The sequence below is a fragment of the Carcharhinus amblyrhynchos genome, chromosome 5 (assembly GCF_965287045.1).
Source record: "Carcharhinus amblyrhynchos chromosome 5, sCarAmb.v2.hapA, whole genome shotgun sequence".
Taxonomy (NCBI): Eukaryota; Metazoa; Chordata; class Chondrichthyes; order Carcharhiniformes; family Carcharhinidae; genus Carcharhinus; species Carcharhinus amblyrhynchos.
The window spans coordinates 16,118,275-16,139,845 of record NC_137328.1 but is presented as its reverse complement, the minus strand read 5'-3'; the positions used below and the strand labels follow the sequence as shown (position 1 = coordinate 16,139,845).

The window sequence follows — 21,571 nt, the reverse complement described above, 5'->3', positions numbered from 1 at the left end:
TGTATCTGTTCATCCACGAACGATAACCTGATTATAAATTACAGCAATCCCATCTAAAACAATTACTCCACCCAATGGTCTTTCCCTCCAAAGCAAATGCACCTGTTCAGCAAATAAGTCAACTGAATGGAAGGTACTCAACAAGATCAGCAATGTAAAATACTGGAGTAAATCAGTCCATAACAAAGACCTGCAGACATCTAAGACATTCACACTATGTCAATAATGCTACAGGGAAGTACACTGATTTCAATCAGCAATAATGAAATGCCACCATGATAGATAAAGACTGATTACAAAATGCTACATAACTAATACCTAGCGCAAGCAAGTGGTGACAAGATAATAATAATTCAAACAAGAAAACGTTATTTCAATGCAGAAGACCATTTGCTTTTCTAGATAAGAGAACATGCAGGACCTAACTACTGAATGCTTTCTTGCCATTTCTTCTTTCAATTATTTTTATCTTCACTTACATACAAGATATAAATGCAAGGAGATATTTGTATTTACAGAAAGGAGGCAAATTGATACCATTTACGTTGCAACAGAAATCAATTTGTTCCACATGAAGAAACCAGGCATTTTCTTTAAATAAAACACCTATATTTATTTAATTTGTTCTTGTTTCTCAATTGAAGGTATTTTCACTTCTTAAAAAATACATATTTTTAAAAATCAGTAATGATCAAAATGTGCTTTCAGGCACAGTCTAACCAATTTACAAAAGCAGAAGGCTGCAGCTGGAAAGCTGAAATAAAAACAAAAATGCTCGAAATACCCAACATGTCAGGCAGCGTCTATGCAGAGAAAGGATTAAAACTTCAGGAAATGTAAACGCCACTATTGTTGACTGACCTGCTAACCAGCTTACATCTCCTCTGCTTTTAACAAAATCCTATAAATATAGGTGGTATTAGTACCATTGGGGTTATGAACATATGCTGCTCTTCAAAGAAAGAAATCCAAAGAAATGAACACATACATGGTAGCATAGTGGTCCTTGTACTGCTTCTCACAGGTGGAATGTTGTTTCAGAGAGTTGGTGCAGACTTGATGGGCCAAGTGGCCATCTCCTGCACTGTAAGGATTCTGTGGTTCTTGTTATCAACAGCGTCCTCGCTAAGCTGCATACAAGTGACTGTGCAACAACCCGGACGCGCAATAAAAAGAAATATTGTTGTCACTGGGATTTCAGTGAAGGGAATACCAAGTGGTGACCAGTGTGCACTTTTGGGGTATGGCTGGATTGTGCTCTAATAAGAAACATCAAGATATAAATTTTCAAGAAAGGAAGCAAAATATTTCAAAATTGTGGTATATTGTGACTCCGGTGACTGCATTATATTGTTACAGTCTGGGTGACACTGTGTCCTCTGTCTGTCATAGCCATTATTTCCCAAATGCAACGCTTGCAAGGAAACTAAATGCAAAGAAATCTGAAGCACAGAGGAGAAGAAACCCCAGGCAAATATCTGAATACTTACTCGCACCCAGCAGTGAGCAGTCCGCGCCATCACTCCCACGGCCCATGACACACAGATTAGCAAGACTCTTGCTGCTAGAGTTAGAAGCTGAAGTTTCTTATTAGAGCACAATCCAGCCATGCCCCAAAAGTGCACACTGTTGTCACTGGGATTTCAGTGAAGGGAATACCAAGTGGTGACCAATGTTTCTTTTTATTGCGCGTCCAGGTTGTTGCAGACACTTGTATGCAGCTGAGCGAGGACACTGGTGGTAACAAGAACCACAGAATCCCTACAGTGCAGGAGATGGCCACTTGGCCCATCAAGTCTGCACCAACTCTCCGAAAGAACATTCCACCTGTGAGGAGCAGTACGAGGACCACTATGCTACCATGTGTTCATTTCTTTGGATTTTAAAATAGCTAGGTTCAAAACGCAGTGTGTCCTCTCTTTGCTAAGTTTCATAATGGAAACCAGAAAATGATCAAACGGTTAATAATGGAGCAATTCCACATTTTTGGTCAATAACTAAGGTTACTTTCGGGGTAAGAGGGTTGTTTTGGAAAAATGCACAGAAGATGGTGGAGAATAATCCTTTATTATAGCTTCTGAATCCAAAAGTAGCAGCTGAAAGTCTCATTTCCCTCACTTCTGCCCTCACCCGGTTCTCTCACACCTAGAACCAGAATGGGATTTCTTTTGTCCTCAACTTCCATTCCACCAGCCTCCACATTTGAAGGCTCATCTTCCGTCTGGTGTGATACTAACACCAAAACATCTTCTCCTTCCTTTTCAGGAATTCAAAGGGACTGGTGCCTCCACAACATCCCAGTCCACTCATCAATCATCCAAACACCTTGTCCCCTTTCCTTGCAAACGCATACCCTCTTATCTCCTGTCTTCCCTTAATCCAGGGCCCCAGTCACTGCTTCCAGGTGAAACAGTGATTTACTTACTTCTTTCAATTTAGGATATGATATAAGCTGCTCACGGCACAGTCTCCTCTACACTGGGGATTCGATTAAAGCTCTGTAGAACACCTTCATACAGTGTTTAAGCTTGGCATTTGAACTAGTCATTTTAATTCCATTCCTCTTTCCTGCTCTGTCCTTGGCCTCCTACACTGTTCCAATGAAGGTCATGGAGCAGAACTTCATTTTTCAATTGTGCATTTTACGGCCTTCTTGACTGGACAATTTCAGATCATGAGCCTTTCCTTCCATTTGTTCCAGGCAGCAGCTGTACTTGATTCGGTGAATGCTATTTGTACCTCCTCCAGACTCATCCGTTGTTTCTTTGTTCGCCCCATTACTATGCCTTTTATATACCACCGTCATCTCTTTTGCCACCAAATACCTCTTTATCTTCTATCACACTCTAAGGCGGAACAGTGGCTTGCACTGCAGCCTCACAGCACCACAGACCTGGGTTCAATTCCCGCTTAGGTCACTGTCTGTGAGAGTATGCACATTCTCGCCGTGTCTGTGTGGGTTCCCTCCAAAACACGAGCGAGTTAGGTGCATTGGCCATATTAAACTCTCCCTCGGTGTATCCGAATAGGCGCTGGAGCGCGGTGACAAGGGGGGTTTTTGCAGTAACTTCATTGCAGTGTTAATGTAAGCCTACTTGTGACACTAATAAAATAAACTTTAAACTTTATTGCAGACTTTCCCTTTTATTCTTCTCCCCCCTTCCCCTGTACCTGCTTAAAGCCCATCACATATCTAACTTTTTCCAATTCCAATTAAGGACATTAATCTGAAACATTAACTGTTCCTCTCTCAACAAATACTATCTGACCTGTTGAGTATTTTCTGCATCTTATTATCTCATATTTGCAGCATCTGCAGAATTTGCTTTTAAGACCACAAGAACTAGGAGCAGGAGTAGTCAATTCTGCCACTCAGGTCTGCTCCGCCATTGAATACAATCATGGCTAATCTTGTGTCTCAATTCCATTTTCTTGCCCATTCTCCATAATTATAATATCATTTCATTAAATTTACTCAATGACCCAGCATCTGCCGCACTCTGAGGTAGTGTATTCCACAGAATCACCACCCTGAGAGAGGAGTAATTTCTCCTCATCTGTGTTTCAAATCTGCTACCCCTCATTCTAAAACTATGATCTCTTGACCTAGATTGCCCCACAAGAGGAAACATCCTCTCTATGTCTACACTGTCAATCCCTTTTCGCATCTTACATACCTTAATTAGATCTCCCCTCATTCTGCCAAACTCAAGAGTGTTTAGGCCTAAAATGCACAATCTCTCTTCATAAGACTCATCTCTGGAATCAACCTGGTGAACCTCCTCTGAAGCGTCTCCAATGCACAGTTCAGGGAACAGCCCAAAACTGTGCACAATACTCCAAGTGTGGTCGTACTAATGCCTTGCACAGTTGCAGCAACATTCCCTACTTTTATTTTATTCCTTTCGCAATAAATGCCAAAATTCCAACTATTGTCAAATCTCCATTTATTTCAAATACAGTTCGCTAGGAATTCACAACTGTAAATACTCTGACATATCATAGAATCGTCGAGTCCCTATAGTACAGAAACCCGCATCGACCACAATCTCTCCCGGCTCCTAACCCCATAACCCTACATATTTACCGTGCTAGTCCCCCTGACACTAAGTGAAAATTTAATAAGGCCTATCAATCTAGCCCGCACATCTTTGCACTGTGGGAGGAAACTGGAGGACCCTGCGGAAACCCACAGAGACACAAAAAGAACGTGCAAACTCTGCACAGGCAGTGACCCAAGCTGGGAATTGAACTCGGGTCCCTGGAGCTGTGAACCAGCAATGCTAATCACTGTGCCCCTCAAGAGGAAACAGACAAAATGCCACAAATACTCAGCAGCTCAGGCAGCATCTTTTGAAAGAATATATGAGGGGCATAGATAAGGTAGAAAGCCAATATCTTTTCCCAAAAGTAGGAGCGTCTAAAACAAGAGGGCATAGGTTTATGGTGAGGGGAGTGTGTGTCCAGAGGGTCAGTCTCTTCACAAACAAGGTGGTGAGTGTCTGGAACAACTGCCAGAGGTAGTACAGGCGGGTACAATATTATCTTTTAAAAAGCACTTAGATAGTTACATGGGTATGATGGGTATAAAGGGATATGGGCCAAATGCAGGTAATTGGGATTAGCTTAGGGGTTTTTTTAAAAAAAGGGTGGCATGGACAAGTTGGGCTGAAGGGCCTGTTTCCATGCTGTAAACCTCTATGACTCTATGAAGCAGCACAGATAGCAAATCAATTGCCTTATTTTGTCGGCTCTCTCCACAGAAGCTGCACAGCCTGCTGAGTATCTCTGGCTTTATCTGTTTTTGTTTCACATGGTGAGAAGTCTCACAACACCAGATTAAAGTCCAACAAGTTTATATGATAGCAAATGCCACTAGCTTTTGTGGCTTTGCCCCTTCTTCATTGTTTCAAATGGACAGATTTCTCACTTATTGTTCATCTCTTCACATGCAGTCAACAACAAAAAGAAATGGTGTCTTGTGCTCCTGATGGTCTCTTTCATCCTTTTCATATGTTAACAGCTAGTGTGAAAGCAGAGACATTATGGTTTGCATTTGTTCATAAGGTGCTTGAGACCAATATTAGGTAATTTTTCTGCTTGCTGGTCTGGGGTGCTTTAGGTTGGTATTCACCACGTAAAAAATAAATAATTTGCTATTCTTCCATCACCGGTGTTTTAAAATGATTTGGACATTATTTTTGTGCTGAAAATTGTGCTTCCTAAAACAATAGCTTGAACAGAAGCTGGGAAAAAAGGATTTGAAATGCTTTTTAAGAAAGCCAGAATGCAGTTTCTGGTATTTCAGTGGATTTGATGGTTAAAAGATCCTTTGTCGTGTAACATATCATCCAGTAGATGGCAATGAAGCACTGCATTTCAAACCACAGGATTATATATGCATTCTCAAGGGGGAACAGCAGTTCAGCGTACAGTCCACAAAGACTGAGCTGAAAGGTGTATCTCTGTATGTGTTTTCATTAAATCCTCTGCTCATTTTCCGTAACAAGCTACCTTCACGTACTGTATATTGTGCAACATAATCGATAGATATCATCAGTTATAAATGGCATCACGTACGAATAGAAACCCCAACAGGCAACTTTAGGATCAGTCAGTATTATCATAGCCCCCAAGTATAAAAGTACACTCCAGCTGTCATACTAATTATTAATTGTATTAAATTATATGCAGATAGCGGGCATTATCTGGGGTTTCACTTGAGCAGATATAAATTTGAAACATTTACTGAAGTTGTGGGTGGTCGAGTTAGAAGGTGTAAGCTTGTCAATGTTCAACACAAATATGTAAGACTGGGCAAAGACTGGCTCCAGTACTAACGCTTGCCAACTGAATGGAGATGAACACTGATTTAGGTTGCAACATGTCTTTATCATGGGAGGTTATGTCGAACAAAATTAATTGAATCTTTTGAGGTGGTGATTAGGTGTACAGATGAGGGCAATGCAGTTGATAAGAGTCTACATGGACTTCAGTAAGGCTTTTGACAAGGCCCTGCATGGGAGACTGATCAAGAAGGTAAGAACCCATGGGATCCTGGATAATTTGGCAAACCCGATACAAAATTGGCTTTGTGGCAGGATGTAGAGGGTAATGGTCAAAGGTTTTTATGACTGGAAGCCAGTGTCTAATGGTGTACCACAGAGATCGGCGCTGAATTCCTTGCTGCTTGTTGTTAATGGGGTGGCACGGTGGTTAGCACCGCTGCCTCACAGTGCCAGGGGCCCGGGCTCGATTCCCGGCTTGTGTCACTGCCTGTGTCTGCACGGGTTTCCTCCGGTTTCCCCCCCACAGGCCAAAGATGTGCGGGTTAGGTTGATTTGGTCATGCGAAATTGTCCCTCAGTGTCAGGGGGACCAGCAGGGTAAATACGTAGGGTTACAGGAATAGGGCCTGGGTGGGATTGTGGTCAGCGCAGACTCGATGGGCCAAATAGCCTCCTTTTGCAGTGTAGGGAGGGACTCTACGATTCTAATGATCTAAATGTGAATGTGGGAGGTATGATCAGTAAGTTCGCAGATGACACAAAAATTGATGGTGTGGTAAATTGCATGGAGAAAAGCCTTAGATCACAGGACAATATGGATGGGCTGATCAGATGGACAGAACAGTGGTAAATGGAATTCAACCCTGAAAAGTATGAGGTGATGCATTTTGGGAGGACTATCAAAGCAAGGGAATACACAGAGGACCAGAGGTTCCTTGGCATGATGTCCAAAGATCCCTGAAGGTAGCAGGACAGGGAGATAAGCTGGTTAAGATGGCATAAAGCCTTTATTAGCCGTGGCATAGAATATAAGAGCAGGGAGGGTATGATGGAGCTGCATAAAATGCTCATTAGGCCACAGATAGAATACTATGTGCAGTTCTGGTCACTACACTATAGGAAGGATGTGATTACACTAGAAAGGGTACACAGGAGAATGACCAGGATGTTGCTTGGGCTGGAATGTTTCAGCGATGGAGAGACTGGTTACACTGAGGTTGTTTTCCTTAGAGTAGAGAAGGTTGAGGAGGAACCTGATTGAGGCATACAAAATTATGAGGGATGTAGATAGGAAGAAATGTGCCCCACAATCAAGGGGTCAATGATCAGGGAGTGTAGATTTAAGGTCGAGGTGGAAGCTTTAGAGTGGATTTGGGGAAAAATTCAAATTTTTTTTGGGTGGCGGGAATCTACAATTCACTGCCAGACAGATAGAGACAAGAGCTCTCAACGTTTAAGTAGCATTTAGATGAGCACCTGAATCAACATAGCATAGAAGGCCATGGACTAAGTGCTTGAAAATGGGATTGGAATAGAAAGGTGCTTGATGGCTGGCTCAGACTCGATGGGCCTCTTTCTTTATACAGCTCCATCATAACTTCTCTGCTCTTATATTCTAAGCCAAGGCCAAAAAGACAAGTATCCCATATGCCTTCTTAACCACCTTATCTCCCTGTTTTGCAAAACTCTATGACTAAGTTTGTTTTTAAATATTCATTTATGGGGTATGTATGTCCATTTCTAGACCAGCTTTTATTGCTCATTCCTAGTTGCTCTTGAGAAGATGGTGGGCTGCCTTCTTGAAGTGCTGCAGTCCCTTAGATGTAGGTACACCCATTCTGCTGTTAGGGATGGTGGTCCAGGATTTTGACTCAGTGAAGTTTGTGAAGGTATGACGATAAGTCAGGATGGCGAGTGACTTGAAGGGGACCCTCCAGGTGGTGGTGCTCCCAGGTATTTGCTGCTTTTTTCCTCTAGATGGTAATGGTCATGTGTTTGGAAGGTGCTGTCTAAGGAACCTTGGTGTGTTAGAACATAAGAACATAAGAAATAGGAGCAGGAGTAGGCCATCTGGCCCTTCGAGCCTGCCCCGCCATTCAATAAGATCATGGCTGATCTGTCGTGGCTCAGTTCCACATTCCCGCCCTCTCCCCATAACCCTTAATCCTCTCTCTTATCAAAAACCCATCAACCCGCGTCTTAAAAATATTTAGCGAGGCAGCCTCCACCACCTCAACGGGCAGAGAATTCCAGAGATTCACCACCCTTTGAGTGAAGAAGTTCCTCCTCAACTCCGTTCTAAACCGCCCCCCCTTTATCTTGAGGCTGTGCCCCCTAGTCCTAGTGCTCCCCCTAGTGTTCCTGCGATGCATCTTGTAGACGGAACACATGGCTGCCACTGTTCTTCAGTGGTGGAGAGATCGAATGTTTGTGGAAGAGATACCAATTAAGTAGGCTGGATGGTGTCAAGCTTGTTCAGTGTTGTTGAAGCTGCACTCATCATGGCAAGTGTAGAGTATTCCATCACACTCCTGACTTATGCCTTGAAGATGGTGGACAGGCTTTAGGCAGTCAGGAGGAGAATTACTCGCCACAGGGCTCCTAGCCTTTGACCTGTTCTGCTAATCACATTATTAACATGGCTACTCCAGTTCAGTTTCTGGTCAACAGTAGCCCCCAGGTTTTTGAAAGTGGGGTATTCAGCAGTGATAATGCCATTGAACGTCAAGGGGCAATTCATTCAATGAAGCTCTGAAGTACAACACCAATGGTACTGAACCAATACAACTTGCCTTTATAAAGTCTTAAAACTAGTAAAATGACCCAAGGTGCATCGTTGGAATGTTACTGAACAGTAAGTTATACCAAGCCGCAACAGCATATAACAATAGCTAGCCACAGGTCAAGAAGGTAAATCTTAAAGGAGCAACCTCGAGGAGAAAGAAGTAGAGAGGTTTGAAGAGGGAATTTCAGAATATAAGGCCAAGGCAGTTAGTTGATAGCGTAGCAAAAGAAGCCAGGGATAGGCAAAAATTCAGAATTGTGGGAATGCATTAATCTTAAAGCATTGCAGGGCTGGAGGGCAGGGAGAGGCGAGGCCACAGAGGGCTTCATACACACGGATGAGAATTTTAAAATTGACAGCCAGCACTGGTCAGAAATACGATGAAATGTTATCCAGACAACCACATCCGAATTACGATACTAATGTGCTTAACTATATATTTGCAACAATATCTACCACAGACTGCCAATATCTTCCAGTTATATATTAGACAAAAATATCTAATTCTGAGACTTTCAAACATGCGTAAAGACAGTCTGACAACCAGAATACTTCATGTATTTTATTCATTTTTTTATTGTAAATTTATATCAATTTGCTCCTGCTGCACCCTCCTCTAGCAAGCACTCCTGGACCTGAACATAAAAATCAAGGCTATTTCCAGTATAGTGCTGACAGAGGATTGCACTGTCAGAAGTGCCAAATTTCAGGTGATATGTTAAACTGAGACCCCCATCTGCCTGCTCAGATGGATACAAAAAGATTTTGAAGAAGTGTAAAAGAGTTCCCCAGAGTCCTGGCCAATATTTATCCCTAAATCAACATCACAAAGAGCAGATAATCTAGATATCGTGTGGGAGTTTGTTGACTGCAAATTAGCTGCCTTGTTTCCTGCATTACAACAGTGATTTCACCTCAAGATGTACTTCAATGACTGTAAAGCACTTTGAGACATTCAGTGGTTGAAAAGTGCTATACATATGCAAACCTTTCTTTGGGACTGAGAAGAAATTGCTCCAACTGTAAAGCGAGTTCTCAATACCACGGAAAATACTGATGCAGTTCTTTAGGTCAGTGGCAAGGCTAAGGTCCTCAGCTCTGACCACGATTTGAACTGCAGCCTTAGTTCTTCGGAGTTTTGGGGTACATGAGAGATACTAAAAAGGTGCAGAAAAGCTGTAGACAGGAACTCTTTGATGTCAGCAGTGGAAGGAATGATCCTCGAGGTTAAATTTAAATTTATTCATCAAAGTAGGCTTACATTAACATTGCAATGAAGTTGCAATGAAAATCCCCTATTTGCCACACTCTGGCACTTGTTCGGGTACACTGAGGGAAAATTTAGCATGGCAAATGCACCTAACTAGCCCATCTTTCGGACTGTGGGAGGAAACCCGAGCACCTGGAGGAAACCCATGCAGGCACAGGGAGAACATGCAGACTCTGCACAGACAGTGATCTAAGATGGGAATCAAACCTGGGTCCCTGGCACTGTGAGGCAATAGTGCTAACCACTGTGCCACCGTGCCACCCTGCCACCCTCCAGGGCCTGAATACATGAAAATTAAGGCTGAAGTCCAGCAGCCTTGAAGTTCTTAAGCATTTTTTTAGATAAATTTTAATCTTTCAAAGACTTTTAATTGTTTCTTTTCGTTATAACTTTTAATGCAATATAAACAAAAGTGGATGAGTCTTGACATGAATTGAAAGAGTACTTAAAACAAATACATGGTAAAGCGCATTCTACAGCAAGTGTAGTCTAGTAAAATAAGAAACAATTTCTAACCTTTTAAACACTTTCTATTGTTTTATATATTTGCTTCTAATTGGTTACAAATGGTTTTGAGTGTTCTCACATGTTTATACAGCAGTTTACGAGGTTTTGGATTCATTCCAGTTTTTAAATGCGTTTGTATGACTAAACTTGATGCTCAGGGTGGGGACTGTTCAGCAGGTTTTTTTTAAAACATAAAACATTTGTCCCGGTTCATTTTCCACTGTAAATCACTTGCAACCCAGGTCCTTCAGCTGTGATTAAATGTTTGAGGGCATTCTGGTGCAAATTTCTGGGCAAATTCAGGGCAAATCTCCAACTGTGGAGTTAATTCTATTAAAAAGACTACCGTGTCAGAGAAATATATATTAGGGATCTGGGCAGCACATCACTGCCTGTTGGAAGTTTCTACCAAAGCACCACGCATGCGTACATCTCAGGACGTTTTCTGGATCCCACTGTTCAACAGCAGTTGACTTGTGGACATTTGCTGCTACTATAATTGGAAGAGCAGTGCTATTATATCTTTTGAATTTAAAGTAGACAAGGCTGGAATGATTGCAGGTCACACAGAAACAACAGAGTACTGGCATTTATGCTTACACATCCTTACATTGGAAATTATGGTATCATATATGACAGAAAAAGGAGGCCAGCTGCCCTTCAAGTCCATTCCAGCTCCCTACACAGTAATCTAGTTAGTCCCACTCCAACCGCTCAGTCCCCATAAACCTGTAAGTTTATTTCTTCAAATGCCCATTCAATATTCTTTAGAAATCATGGATAGTTTTGGCTTAATGTCTTGTGGACAGTAAGTTCCAGGTCATTACCACCCACTGCATTAAAAAATTCTATTCTCACTTCTCCCCTGCCCTAAAATCAACGATCCTTGGTCCTTGTACAATCAGCTAACGGAAAGATTTCCATTGTCCATCTTAACTCAACTTTCATAATCTTGCACAGATCAATCAAACCTCCCTTCAATTCTCCTTTGTAACAAGGAGAATAACTATACTCTTTCCAACTTAATCTTGTTAGGTAATCTGAAGTCATAAATCTCCAATGCTTCCTCTGAAGAACCTTTACATTTTTCCTCAAGCGTGGTGACCAGAACCAGACTTTGTTGGGGCTAAACAAAGCTGGATATAGGTCCAGCAAAGTTTCTTTGCTTTTTTTATGCAATAACACTATTTACAAAGCCCAAGACCCCATATATTTTGTTAACGACTCTATCAATATGTCCCGCCACCTACAAATATTGTCCCTTTGTTCCTGGAGTTTTTAGAATTGTGGCATTATGTGTATATTGTTTCGCCCCATACCTTCTGCCAAAATGCATCACCTCACACTTTTCTCCATTAAATCCAACCTGCTACTTCCCTGCCCATTCTGCAATTCTACATATGTCCTGTTGCTGTCAATTCCTATCGTATTCAATGTTTGCCACTCCAAGTTTGGCATCTTCAGCAAATTTTGAAGTTGGACTCTGTATTCCAAGATCCATGTCATTAATCTGCAGCAAACAAAGTGCTCCTAGTACTGATCCTTATGGAACACTGCACCACTCTCCAGTCTGAAAAACAACCGTCTACCATGACTTGCTGCTCTCTATCCTTAAGCCAATTTTTTAATCCAATTTCACCCTCCCATTCAATAAGCATTGATTTTGTGAACCAACCTTTAATGTGGCACCTTGTCAAATGCTTTCTTAAAATCCATAACATCCAACGCATTCCTTTGATCAAACTTCTCCATTACTTCAAAGAATTCAATTAGATTAGTCAAGTATTATCCGCCCTTTACAAATCCATGCTGGTTCTCCTTAATTAACTCAAACCTCGCCAAGTGCCTATTCATACTTTCCCTGATTAGGAATTCCAAAACTTTACCCACCACTGATGTTAGACTAACTGACCGGCAGTCACTCGGACCATCCTGGCATCCTTTCTTGAATAAGGGTATCATATTTGCCAATCCTCTGGCACCTCCCCCATATCTAGGAAAGCTGGAAAAGTTAAGGGAAGCCCTTTCATTTTTGCAACATGGCATGCAAGCCATCCAGACTAGATGACTTATCTACCGCAAGGATAGCCAACACCATCACCCTTTCAATTTTCTATCGATTGCTTCCACTATCTCTGCTCTACCAACATTTTGTCAGATTCCTCTTCCTCAGTGAACACTAATGCAAAGAACTTCTCCAGTATTCTAGCCTTGTCCTCCACTTGCAAGCACACATCATCCTCTTATCTCTAAAACAACCCGTTCCAATTCTTACTACCTGCCTGTATTTCTTTTCCTCTCATTTCTCCTTACACTCACCTGGTGTATATTTTCAGTATTGGTTTGCTTATGATTGTTTCCGATTAGTCATCAGCAAACTTACAGATGCAATGCAACATTCTGATTATTTTAGTTTCACAGATATAAATAGTGAACATTAGGTGTGTAAAAGTAATAGATTAGGAATGTTACTGACAATAACAAAGTTATTATAACACAGTTCCATTCACTACTACTCAGATAATGATTCACAACTCCTTAGATACTTATGACCTCTACCATCTTAGAAGGGCAAGGGTAGCATATGGAAACGACAAGCTGCAAGCTTCCTTCCAAGTCACACACCATTTTGACTTGTAATGTGCTGTCATTGTCATTGGGCTAAAATCCTGGAGCTACCTCCCCAGCAGCACTGTGGTGTAACCATACAGTGAACTGCGTGATTCAAGAAAGTGCAAAACAGTACCACCTCAAGAGCAATTAGGAGATTGACAATAAATACTGGCCTTGCCAGTGACCTCCACATCCTTTTGTTTTGCAAGGTTCTTACTCTTGCAATGTTTATTTCATTTAGTTTAGAATATTCTATTAGTTGTCCACACATTATTGTCATTAACATTTGTGAAAATATCAAAATCAGAATCTTCCATTAAATCCTTTGAGGATATTCTTAAGGCAGTTCTTAAAGTACATCCAAATAAGTAATTTGAGATTCTGTATGGCAACCAAAATGTGCAATCGGATCCACTTACAGCTTATTAAATGAACAATTTCAGACACACAATAAATAATTTGTGACACATTTCAAGCCTGGGGTTACAATATATTACAGACATATGTATAATTTCAGGTTAAGTTTAACCCAGAATCTATTATGCCACTCAAAGCAAAGCACATTTATCTTGGATCATATCCTTCTGGCTATTCAAGTTCCCTTCTTGCACACTTGCCTCTATGTATTAAAAATGTGATGAATCTGAAATAGCTGACATTATGACAGGTGAAAAGGCTATTAATGAAGAAAAGTGTGTGTTATGGACATGCAAAATTACGGCAAAATTGTCCTGCTCCGTCTAACCAATATCCATAAACCAGTTTCCCAGTCTCTAAAATTTGAATTATCAGCACAAATTACTGATGGGGACAGATCCAACAAGAACAAGCAATACAAGAAGCCATGGAATAGAAAGAGGCTCTACTTAGAGCAAAATCCTGCAGGCACAAAAGAAAGTGAAATGGTTTTTACAAATCGATTCACATGTTTAACTAGTATATTACTGAAAAAATATCTAATAAATAAGTGCATCACAAGTGATTGAAACAGAGTAATAACTAGTATGTTTAAAATCGTAAGTCAGGTTGCAGGATATTTTACATTTAAAGAAGCACATTCACAGTTTTCAATCAAATGCTCTGAACTGACTAGTTTAGACTGGCAAACAATGGTAACCCTAGATTCAAGAGCAATTGAGGAATATCTATTTCAAAAGGAACACGTCATTTAAACTGCACGATTGAAGTACTCACTCCATGCCACTAGATGACACTGGAGAGAAATTCAAAAGGCACAAAAAAAGTGCAATACTGGTCTACAAGTGGGGTGTTGCTTTTGAGCTCATCTGATTGTGAGCTGCCAGGAGCACTCACGCTGAGTGGGGAGGAGCTGGAACTCAGACAGCAGTAACATGATTTAAAAGCAGCCTTGCATTCGAGGGTGTGCAGCTATGTCAAAGGTGCCTCTGAAAAATGTTTTTACTCCATTCTTAAAGTCATAAAGCCAATGCTCAGAGTGGGCCAGGCAAACCCAAATCCATCTCCTAGCTTGCTCAAAAAAATTCAAATTGAATCCAATTCGTGGTCCTTATAAGAGAAACAAACAAGATTCGAGCTGACAAGATTAGGCATTGCACTCCGCCTTGGGCTGGATCGTCACCAAAAGATAAATCAAGGCCTCATCTACCCTCTCAGTAGTGCCACATAATCCTTTACACTAACCTCAAAAAGAACACAATCATTCTTCCCAGTGTCCTGAACAACATCTAAAGATTGTTTGATCATTTATTTTATTGCGTTTTATGGAAACTTGCAATGCACAAATTGGTTGCAGCGTTTCCAACACTGCAACAGTGGCTACACGTCAAAAAAATAGTTAATTGGCTGCTAAGCACCTTGTGACATCCCACAGTTAGGAAAGGCACGAAGTAACTGAAAATCTTTCTATTCCCTTTCACATTTTAGTGAAATTCCTTCTGCTGCTACTTGTACACTCTGCACCTGCTACTTTCAACACAATTACTCATTTCATGTTTTTTAAAGGTTTATTTATTAATGACATAAGTAAGCTTACATTAACACTGCAATGAAGTTAATGTGTAAATCCCTAGTCGCCACAATCTTGCACCTGTTTGGGTACATGGGGGGGAGGGGAGAGAGAGAGAAAGAGAGGAGGATTTAGCATGGCCAATGCATCTAACTGGCAAGTCTTCCTGACTATGGGAGGAAACCGAAGCACCCGGAGGAGACCCATGCAGACACAGGAGGACGTACAGACTCTGCACAGACAATAATCCAAGTTGGGAATCGAATCTGGGTCACTGGCATTGACAGGCATTTCTGCACATACGCGGCAACTTTCTAATACCATGAGCACAATTCCATCTTCACAGCTCTTCAGCAGGACACCCAAAAATCACTAGCTTTCCTCTTTGAGAACAAACTGGCACACAACAGGGTGCAGGTAAAAGTAGGCATACTCTCAAACCCCCAACACCATTACTAACGGAGTACTGAAACCATTAGCTGCATCAAGTCAGATTATATACATTGATGGTCAGGTTTACAATCCAAAAATTTGTCAAACGGGATTTCCCTTTCATAAGCTCAGCGGCTGTATTTGGCACCGCCTCCTGGATATAATCTGAAACAGAACAGAACTGATCAGGTCCAGGTATTTGCCCACCAGGAGAAACAGCCACAAATCAGTGTCACAAAAATGTTGAGTTATACATTCTGATACTATGACAAGAAAATTTCTGCAATCTGCTTCAAATTGGATGAGGTAAACAGTTCAAATCTCAGGTCATTATATACCTTTATTTGGTGCTCTCTAAGCAAAGAACGCCAGAGCTAGAATTCCTTGTGTCATAATTGTGGAGTAACCAATTATCTTCCATGAGTGCTCTCAGGCAAGAAGAGTTAATACTTCAAGTGCAAAGGTATTATGAATTGTGTATTCGCATACTCACACGTTCATATACATACAAGTAGACACAAAAATTGGCATGCAAGTACAGCGAACAACTAGGAAAGCAAATTGGACAGTGCTTTGCTGAGGTCACACCTGGGGTACGGTGTTTAACTTTGGCCTCCATGTTTAAGGAAGGATATAATTGCATTGGAGGCAGTGCAGCAAAGGTTCACTAGAATGGTTCCCATAATGAGAGGGTTGTCCTAGGATAAGAGCCGAGTAAATTGAGTCTATATTCTCTAGAGTAAAAATAATAATACGGCTTTCACTAGCAGTACAACACCACTTCGAAAATGATAGAAGTGTGTTGTTGGGACTCCCCTGTCCATCACTATCAACTGTATTCCACTAGTAGCAAAATAATCAAGTAGAAAACCACAAGACAAACTGTACTCATTAGTCAGAATAACACATACAAATGTATCTCAAGTTATGGTCTTTACACCCTAGGGTTCGGAGAGAGACAGCTGCAGAGAAAGAAATTTATGCGGTGACTGGATTCTGGAACAATCCCAAGACTAGGAGTTTGCAAAAGTAGTATCATTATTCAAGAAAGGAGGGAAGAGAGAAACCAGAAAAAATACAGGACTGTTAGCCTGACATCAGTCATCAGAAAGGCAATAGAATCTATTATTACTAGTCTTAACTGTGAAAAGCATAGCATGACTGGAATGAGTCAACATGATTTTATGAAAGGGAAATCCTGTTTGACAAATTTTTGGATTTCCAAAAGGCATTCGATCAGATGCCATACAAAAGGTGGCACAGTGGTTAGCACTACTACCTCACAGCTCCAGGGACCTGGGTTCAATTCTGGCCTGTGTGGAGTTTGCATGTTCTCCCTGTGTCTGCATGGGTTTCCTCTGGGTGCTCTGGTTTCCTCCCACAGCCCAAAGATGGACTGGCCATGCTAAATTGTCCTTTAGTCCAAGGATATGTAGATCAGGGGGATTAGCCATGGTAAATGCGCGGGGTTAAGGGGATAGGGTGGGGGTTTGGGTAAGATGCTCTCTTAGAGAATCAGACTCAATGGTCGAATGACTGCCTTCTGCACTGTAGGGATTCTATGATTGTATAGCAGACAAGATAAAGGCTCATGCAGGTGAAGGGGATATATTAGCATGACTAGAGGGTTAGTTAATGAATAAGAAGCTGAGAATAGGGATAAATGGAGTATTTAAAAGTTAGCAGGCTGTGGCAAGGATCAATGTTGGAGCCTTGGATATTTACAAACAATATTAGTGACCTCAGATATTTACAATCTATATTGATGACTTGGGCAAAGCGACCGAGAATAATAAGTTTGCTGACACTATAAAAGTTAGATGGTAATGCAAGCTGTGAGGACACCGAGACTGCAAGGACATTATTTTGTTTTAGAATCCCACTGTGCGGAACACCATTCGGCCCACTGAATCTTCAGTGGCTCTCTCTGACAGTACCTTACCCAGGCCCTTTCCCCTATAGACTAAACAAGCGGGAAACAAGGTGTCACATGGAGTATAATCTGGAAAAATGATAACTTATCACTTGGCCGCAAGACTAGGAAAGCAAAAGCTATTTTAAAAAAAAAACATGGAACTTAAAAATGTTGATGTCAAAGAGACTTGGCTGTACTGGTATAAGAAATGCAAAAAATTTGAATGCAAGTAAAGCAAGCAATTAGGAAAATAAATTGTACCCAGATCACACCTGGAACAGTATGTGTAATTTTGCTTTCCACATCTAAGGAAGGATATACTTGCATTGGAGACAGTAGAGCAAAGGTTCACTAAATTGGTCCCTGGAATGAGAGGGTTGTCCTATGATAAGAGCAGAGTAAATTAGGTCACCATTCTCAGGAGTTCAGAAGAACAAGAGATAATCTAATTTGAGGGAAATAAGAGTGGATATTGTGGAGACACTGGCCATAATATTTCAGTCTTCCTTAGACTCAGGAGTGATAACAAAGGACTGTAGAATCGCAAATGGGACATCATGTTGAAAAAGGGCAGAAAGGTAAGCCCAGTAACTACAGGCCAGTGAGTTTAACTTTGGTGCAACGGAAACATATTGGAACAATAATTCAGAACAAAATTAAGAGTGGCACGCACAAACACAAGTTAATTAAAAAAGGCCAGCATGAATTTCTTAAGGGAAAATTGCATTTAACTACCTTGGAGTTTTTTTTGAAGGGGTAAGAGAGGGGGTTGATGAGGGCAATTCTGTTGATGTAGTGTATATATGGACTTCCAAAACACACTTGATGCAGTGCTGCACAACTGACTTGTGAGCAAAGTTAAAGCTCATGGAATAAAAGGAAGTAGCAGCAACATGGATACAAAATTGGCTGAGTGACAGGAAACGGGAAAGTAGTTAATAGATGCTTTTTGGCTGGAGGAAGATTTGTAGTGTAGTTCTCCAGAGGTCAGTATTGGGACCCTTCCTTTTCCTGATATCTATTCATAATCTTAAATCTTGGTATACAGGGTACAATTTCAAAATGTGCGTATGATATGAAACTTGGATGCATTGTGAACTGTGAAGTGGATAGTGGAGAACTTCAAAAGGACACAGACAAGTTGGTGAATTGGTGGCACAAAGTTCAATGAGGAGAAATACTAAGTGATTTATTCTGGTAAGAACAGAGAGAGACAACATAAAATAGGTACAGTTCTGAACAGGGTGCAACAGTAGAAGGACCTGCATGTATATGTGCATAAATTATCATGGCAGGACAGATTCAGAGGATAGTGAATAAAGATACAGTATCCCAAGTTTTATTATTAGAGGAACAGAGTACAAGAGCAAGAGGATTGTGTTGAACTTGTGTAAGACACTTGTTTCAGCCTGAATTGGGCTACTGTGTCCGGCAATGGGTGTTGCACTTTAGGAAGGACATGAGGACACTGGAGAGAGCACAGAAAAGATTCATGAGAACAGTTCCAGTAATGAGGAACTTCAGTTCTGAAGACAGATTTTGAAGTTAGCATTAAAAGCAAATTACTGCGCTTGCTGGCATCTGAAACCAAAAGAGAAAATGCTGGAAAATCTCAGCGGGTCCAGCAGCATCTGTAAGGAGAGAAAAAAGCTGACATTGAGTCCAGATGACTCTTTGTCAAAGCTGAGAGATAAGGAGGCTTAGAGGAGATTTGATAGAGGTATTCAAAATCATGAGGAGTCTGGACACAATCAATAGGGAGGAAGTATTCCCACCCGTAAAAAGATCGAGAATGTGAGGGCATGAATTTAAAGTAATTGGCAAAACGAACAAAAGAGATATAAGAAAAGCTTGATCACGCAGTGAGCATTCGATGACTGGAGAATATGGTGGAGTCAGGTTCAGCTGAAGCTCTCAAGCGGAAATTAGATTGCCATTGTTTGAAAAAAAAGGTAGCACGTGGTTACAGGGAGAAGATGGGAGATAAGTGAACTGCTCAGCCAAACAGCCAATGTAAACAAGATGGGCCAAATGGCCTCCTTCTGCACCATAAAAATTCTGTGATTATGTAAACATTCAAGATTATGAAAAGGCTTGACAAGGTAGCTACTCAGTCATTTCCCTGGCTGAGGCAGAATTTCTGGATAAGGAAATAATCGTGTAGGACAGATCAAGAAAAATTTATTTGCTTAGAGGTTTGTAAAGTTTTGGAATTCTCTATCCCAGATGGTCAGGGATTTATCAACACTGAATATATCTAAGGCTGAGAAAGGCAGATTTTTCTCATGGAGAGCTGCGAGGAAATAGAGCTGAAGCCCAAGATCAGCCACAATCATATCGATGAGCAGAGCATATGCAACGCATCTATGATCGTCTCCTATTCCCATTTCTTATGTTTGTAATAACAAACCAGCAGAGCATTTCAGAATTGAAGAAATTCTGGCCCAGGTCGTTCTCTCTCTGAATCACTGGAAAATGGACGTATACACAAGAGGGCTGTTGGGACCCTGCAGAAGTCCTGACACGCTAATCTCTATGCAAATTTCCCAGAAAGCTTGAATTTCAGATGAGCACTTCCTCAGCTCGCCCAGACCCTCCGTGAATGTTTCCAACTTGGAATTAGAATCAATCTTCGGACCGGCCCTTGGGGAGTTAATTGAATAGGTACACAGGAAATGTTAGAGATTAAATCCTAGTCTAACTCTTGTGTAACTACACAATCACATACCCAATCACATACACTGACTCCAAACTTCCCAAATTCCTTTATTAAACACCCCCCACACTAATCACACTGACTGGACTAGCGTCCCAATCCCACCCGACTATCCCATCCCTCCCAATCCACTTGCCACTCTATCCACCTGCCAGCCTACCCATTCATCGAATCACTCATTTATCAACATTCTTCCATTCATTAATATTCACACTGGGGGCAGAATTTTACCAGTTCGCCCCATCCATTGATGGACGGGCAGATCAAGCTAATAAAATCACATGAGAACCAAGAAATCAGGAACGCACCCAATTTCTCGGCTCTCATGATCTTACCGGAACTGGATTTCTCTCTCTATCAGGCCTCTGTTTTTCCAATTACGCATGTGTAAACACAGAAGTCTGCACATGAGCAATAGCTCCCTTTGCTGCTGGCTGGTGAATTAAGCCCCACCCACTGCCTGTAGTGGCTAGAAACAGTCTAGCCCATTCTTTCAAGCACTATGTGCTCAATATTGCGTATAATAACTCACCCAAAACACGGATCTGCAACTCTCCCATTTTCATGCTAGCTGGGCACTTAGAATGTTTCTTGTAAAATTCCACCCTGGATCTTAAATAGCTGGTATTATAAAAATTTCTAACATTTCCTGTGTATCTATTTAGTTAACTCCCCACAAGCTTGTCCAAAGACTGACTCTAATTCCAAGTTGAAAACATTCACAGAGGGTCTGGGAAAGCAGAGGAAGTGCCCATCTGAAATTCAAGCTTTCTGGGAAATTCGCACTGAGGTCAGCGTGTCAGGACTTCTGCAGGGTCCCAATGGCCCTCTTACGTATATGTCCATTTTCCAGTGATTCAGAGAAAGAATGAGAGTATCATTTTTCCTCCCAATGCCGCAGTACTGTGACGCAGTGCTCCAAGTGGTGCTGCACTCAACATTTCTGGAGAAGCCATACTCAGATGACACAGCAAGAAATGCAAAGCAGATTAAAGGCGTGGAAAAATTCCAGCTATCAGCAATCCAACGATGATTGCCACTCTGTGGAAGATCCAAGCTACTGTTTCTCCTCAAGCTAATGATGGACCACCTTATTATGAAAAGTGCAGGCTACAAATCATTCACTGTACGCATCTATTTCTAAACAGTATATTCTTAGGCATGGAGGAACAAAACAAATTACTCTCTGCCAAGCCTTGTATATGTACAGAAAGAAATAAAACATAAATGCAACATAGTCATTACACCTACCAAGATTTTGGCTCTCCAAAATGCAGATAGTTAATGCTGTACAGATCCATATCTTCAGTATGCCAAGCAAACGTTGTCTTCCACATGCCAAAGTATAAATACGGTGTGTTAACACCTTCAATAGCAATGCCACTTTCTTCTGCTACCACGTCCAAAATTGTATTCAAACGACTGATATTCCATTCATCAATATCCTAGAAAATAATTACATTTGAAATTAATCATATAGATAGTACAACTGTTTAATGCACCCAGATGTCAAAGGAATGGAAGCAACAGTCAAACAAATGGAAGCAACAGTGAAAAT

At 41.2% G+C, this 21,571-nt stretch overlaps 1 protein-coding gene across 3 annotated transcripts in view; it reads right to left on the bottom strand.

The window, feature by feature from the left end:
* The window catches only part of LOC145342911 (lysine-specific demethylase 4C-like), a 354,712-nt gene that overhangs the window by 270,433 nt on the left and 62,708 nt on the right, over nt 1–21,571 (bottom strand). For all 3 annotated transcript variants that reach the window (XR_013886659.1, XM_080188495.1, XM_080188496.1), the window contains exon 5: nt 21,265–21,458. Coding sequence is in view for 2 of the 3 variants with exons in the window: in XM_080188495.1 (XP_080044621.1) it covers nt 21,265–21,458 (194 nt within the window). In the remaining variant the exon portion in view is untranslated. The remainder of the gene's footprint in view (nt 1–21,264; nt 21,459–21,571) is intronic.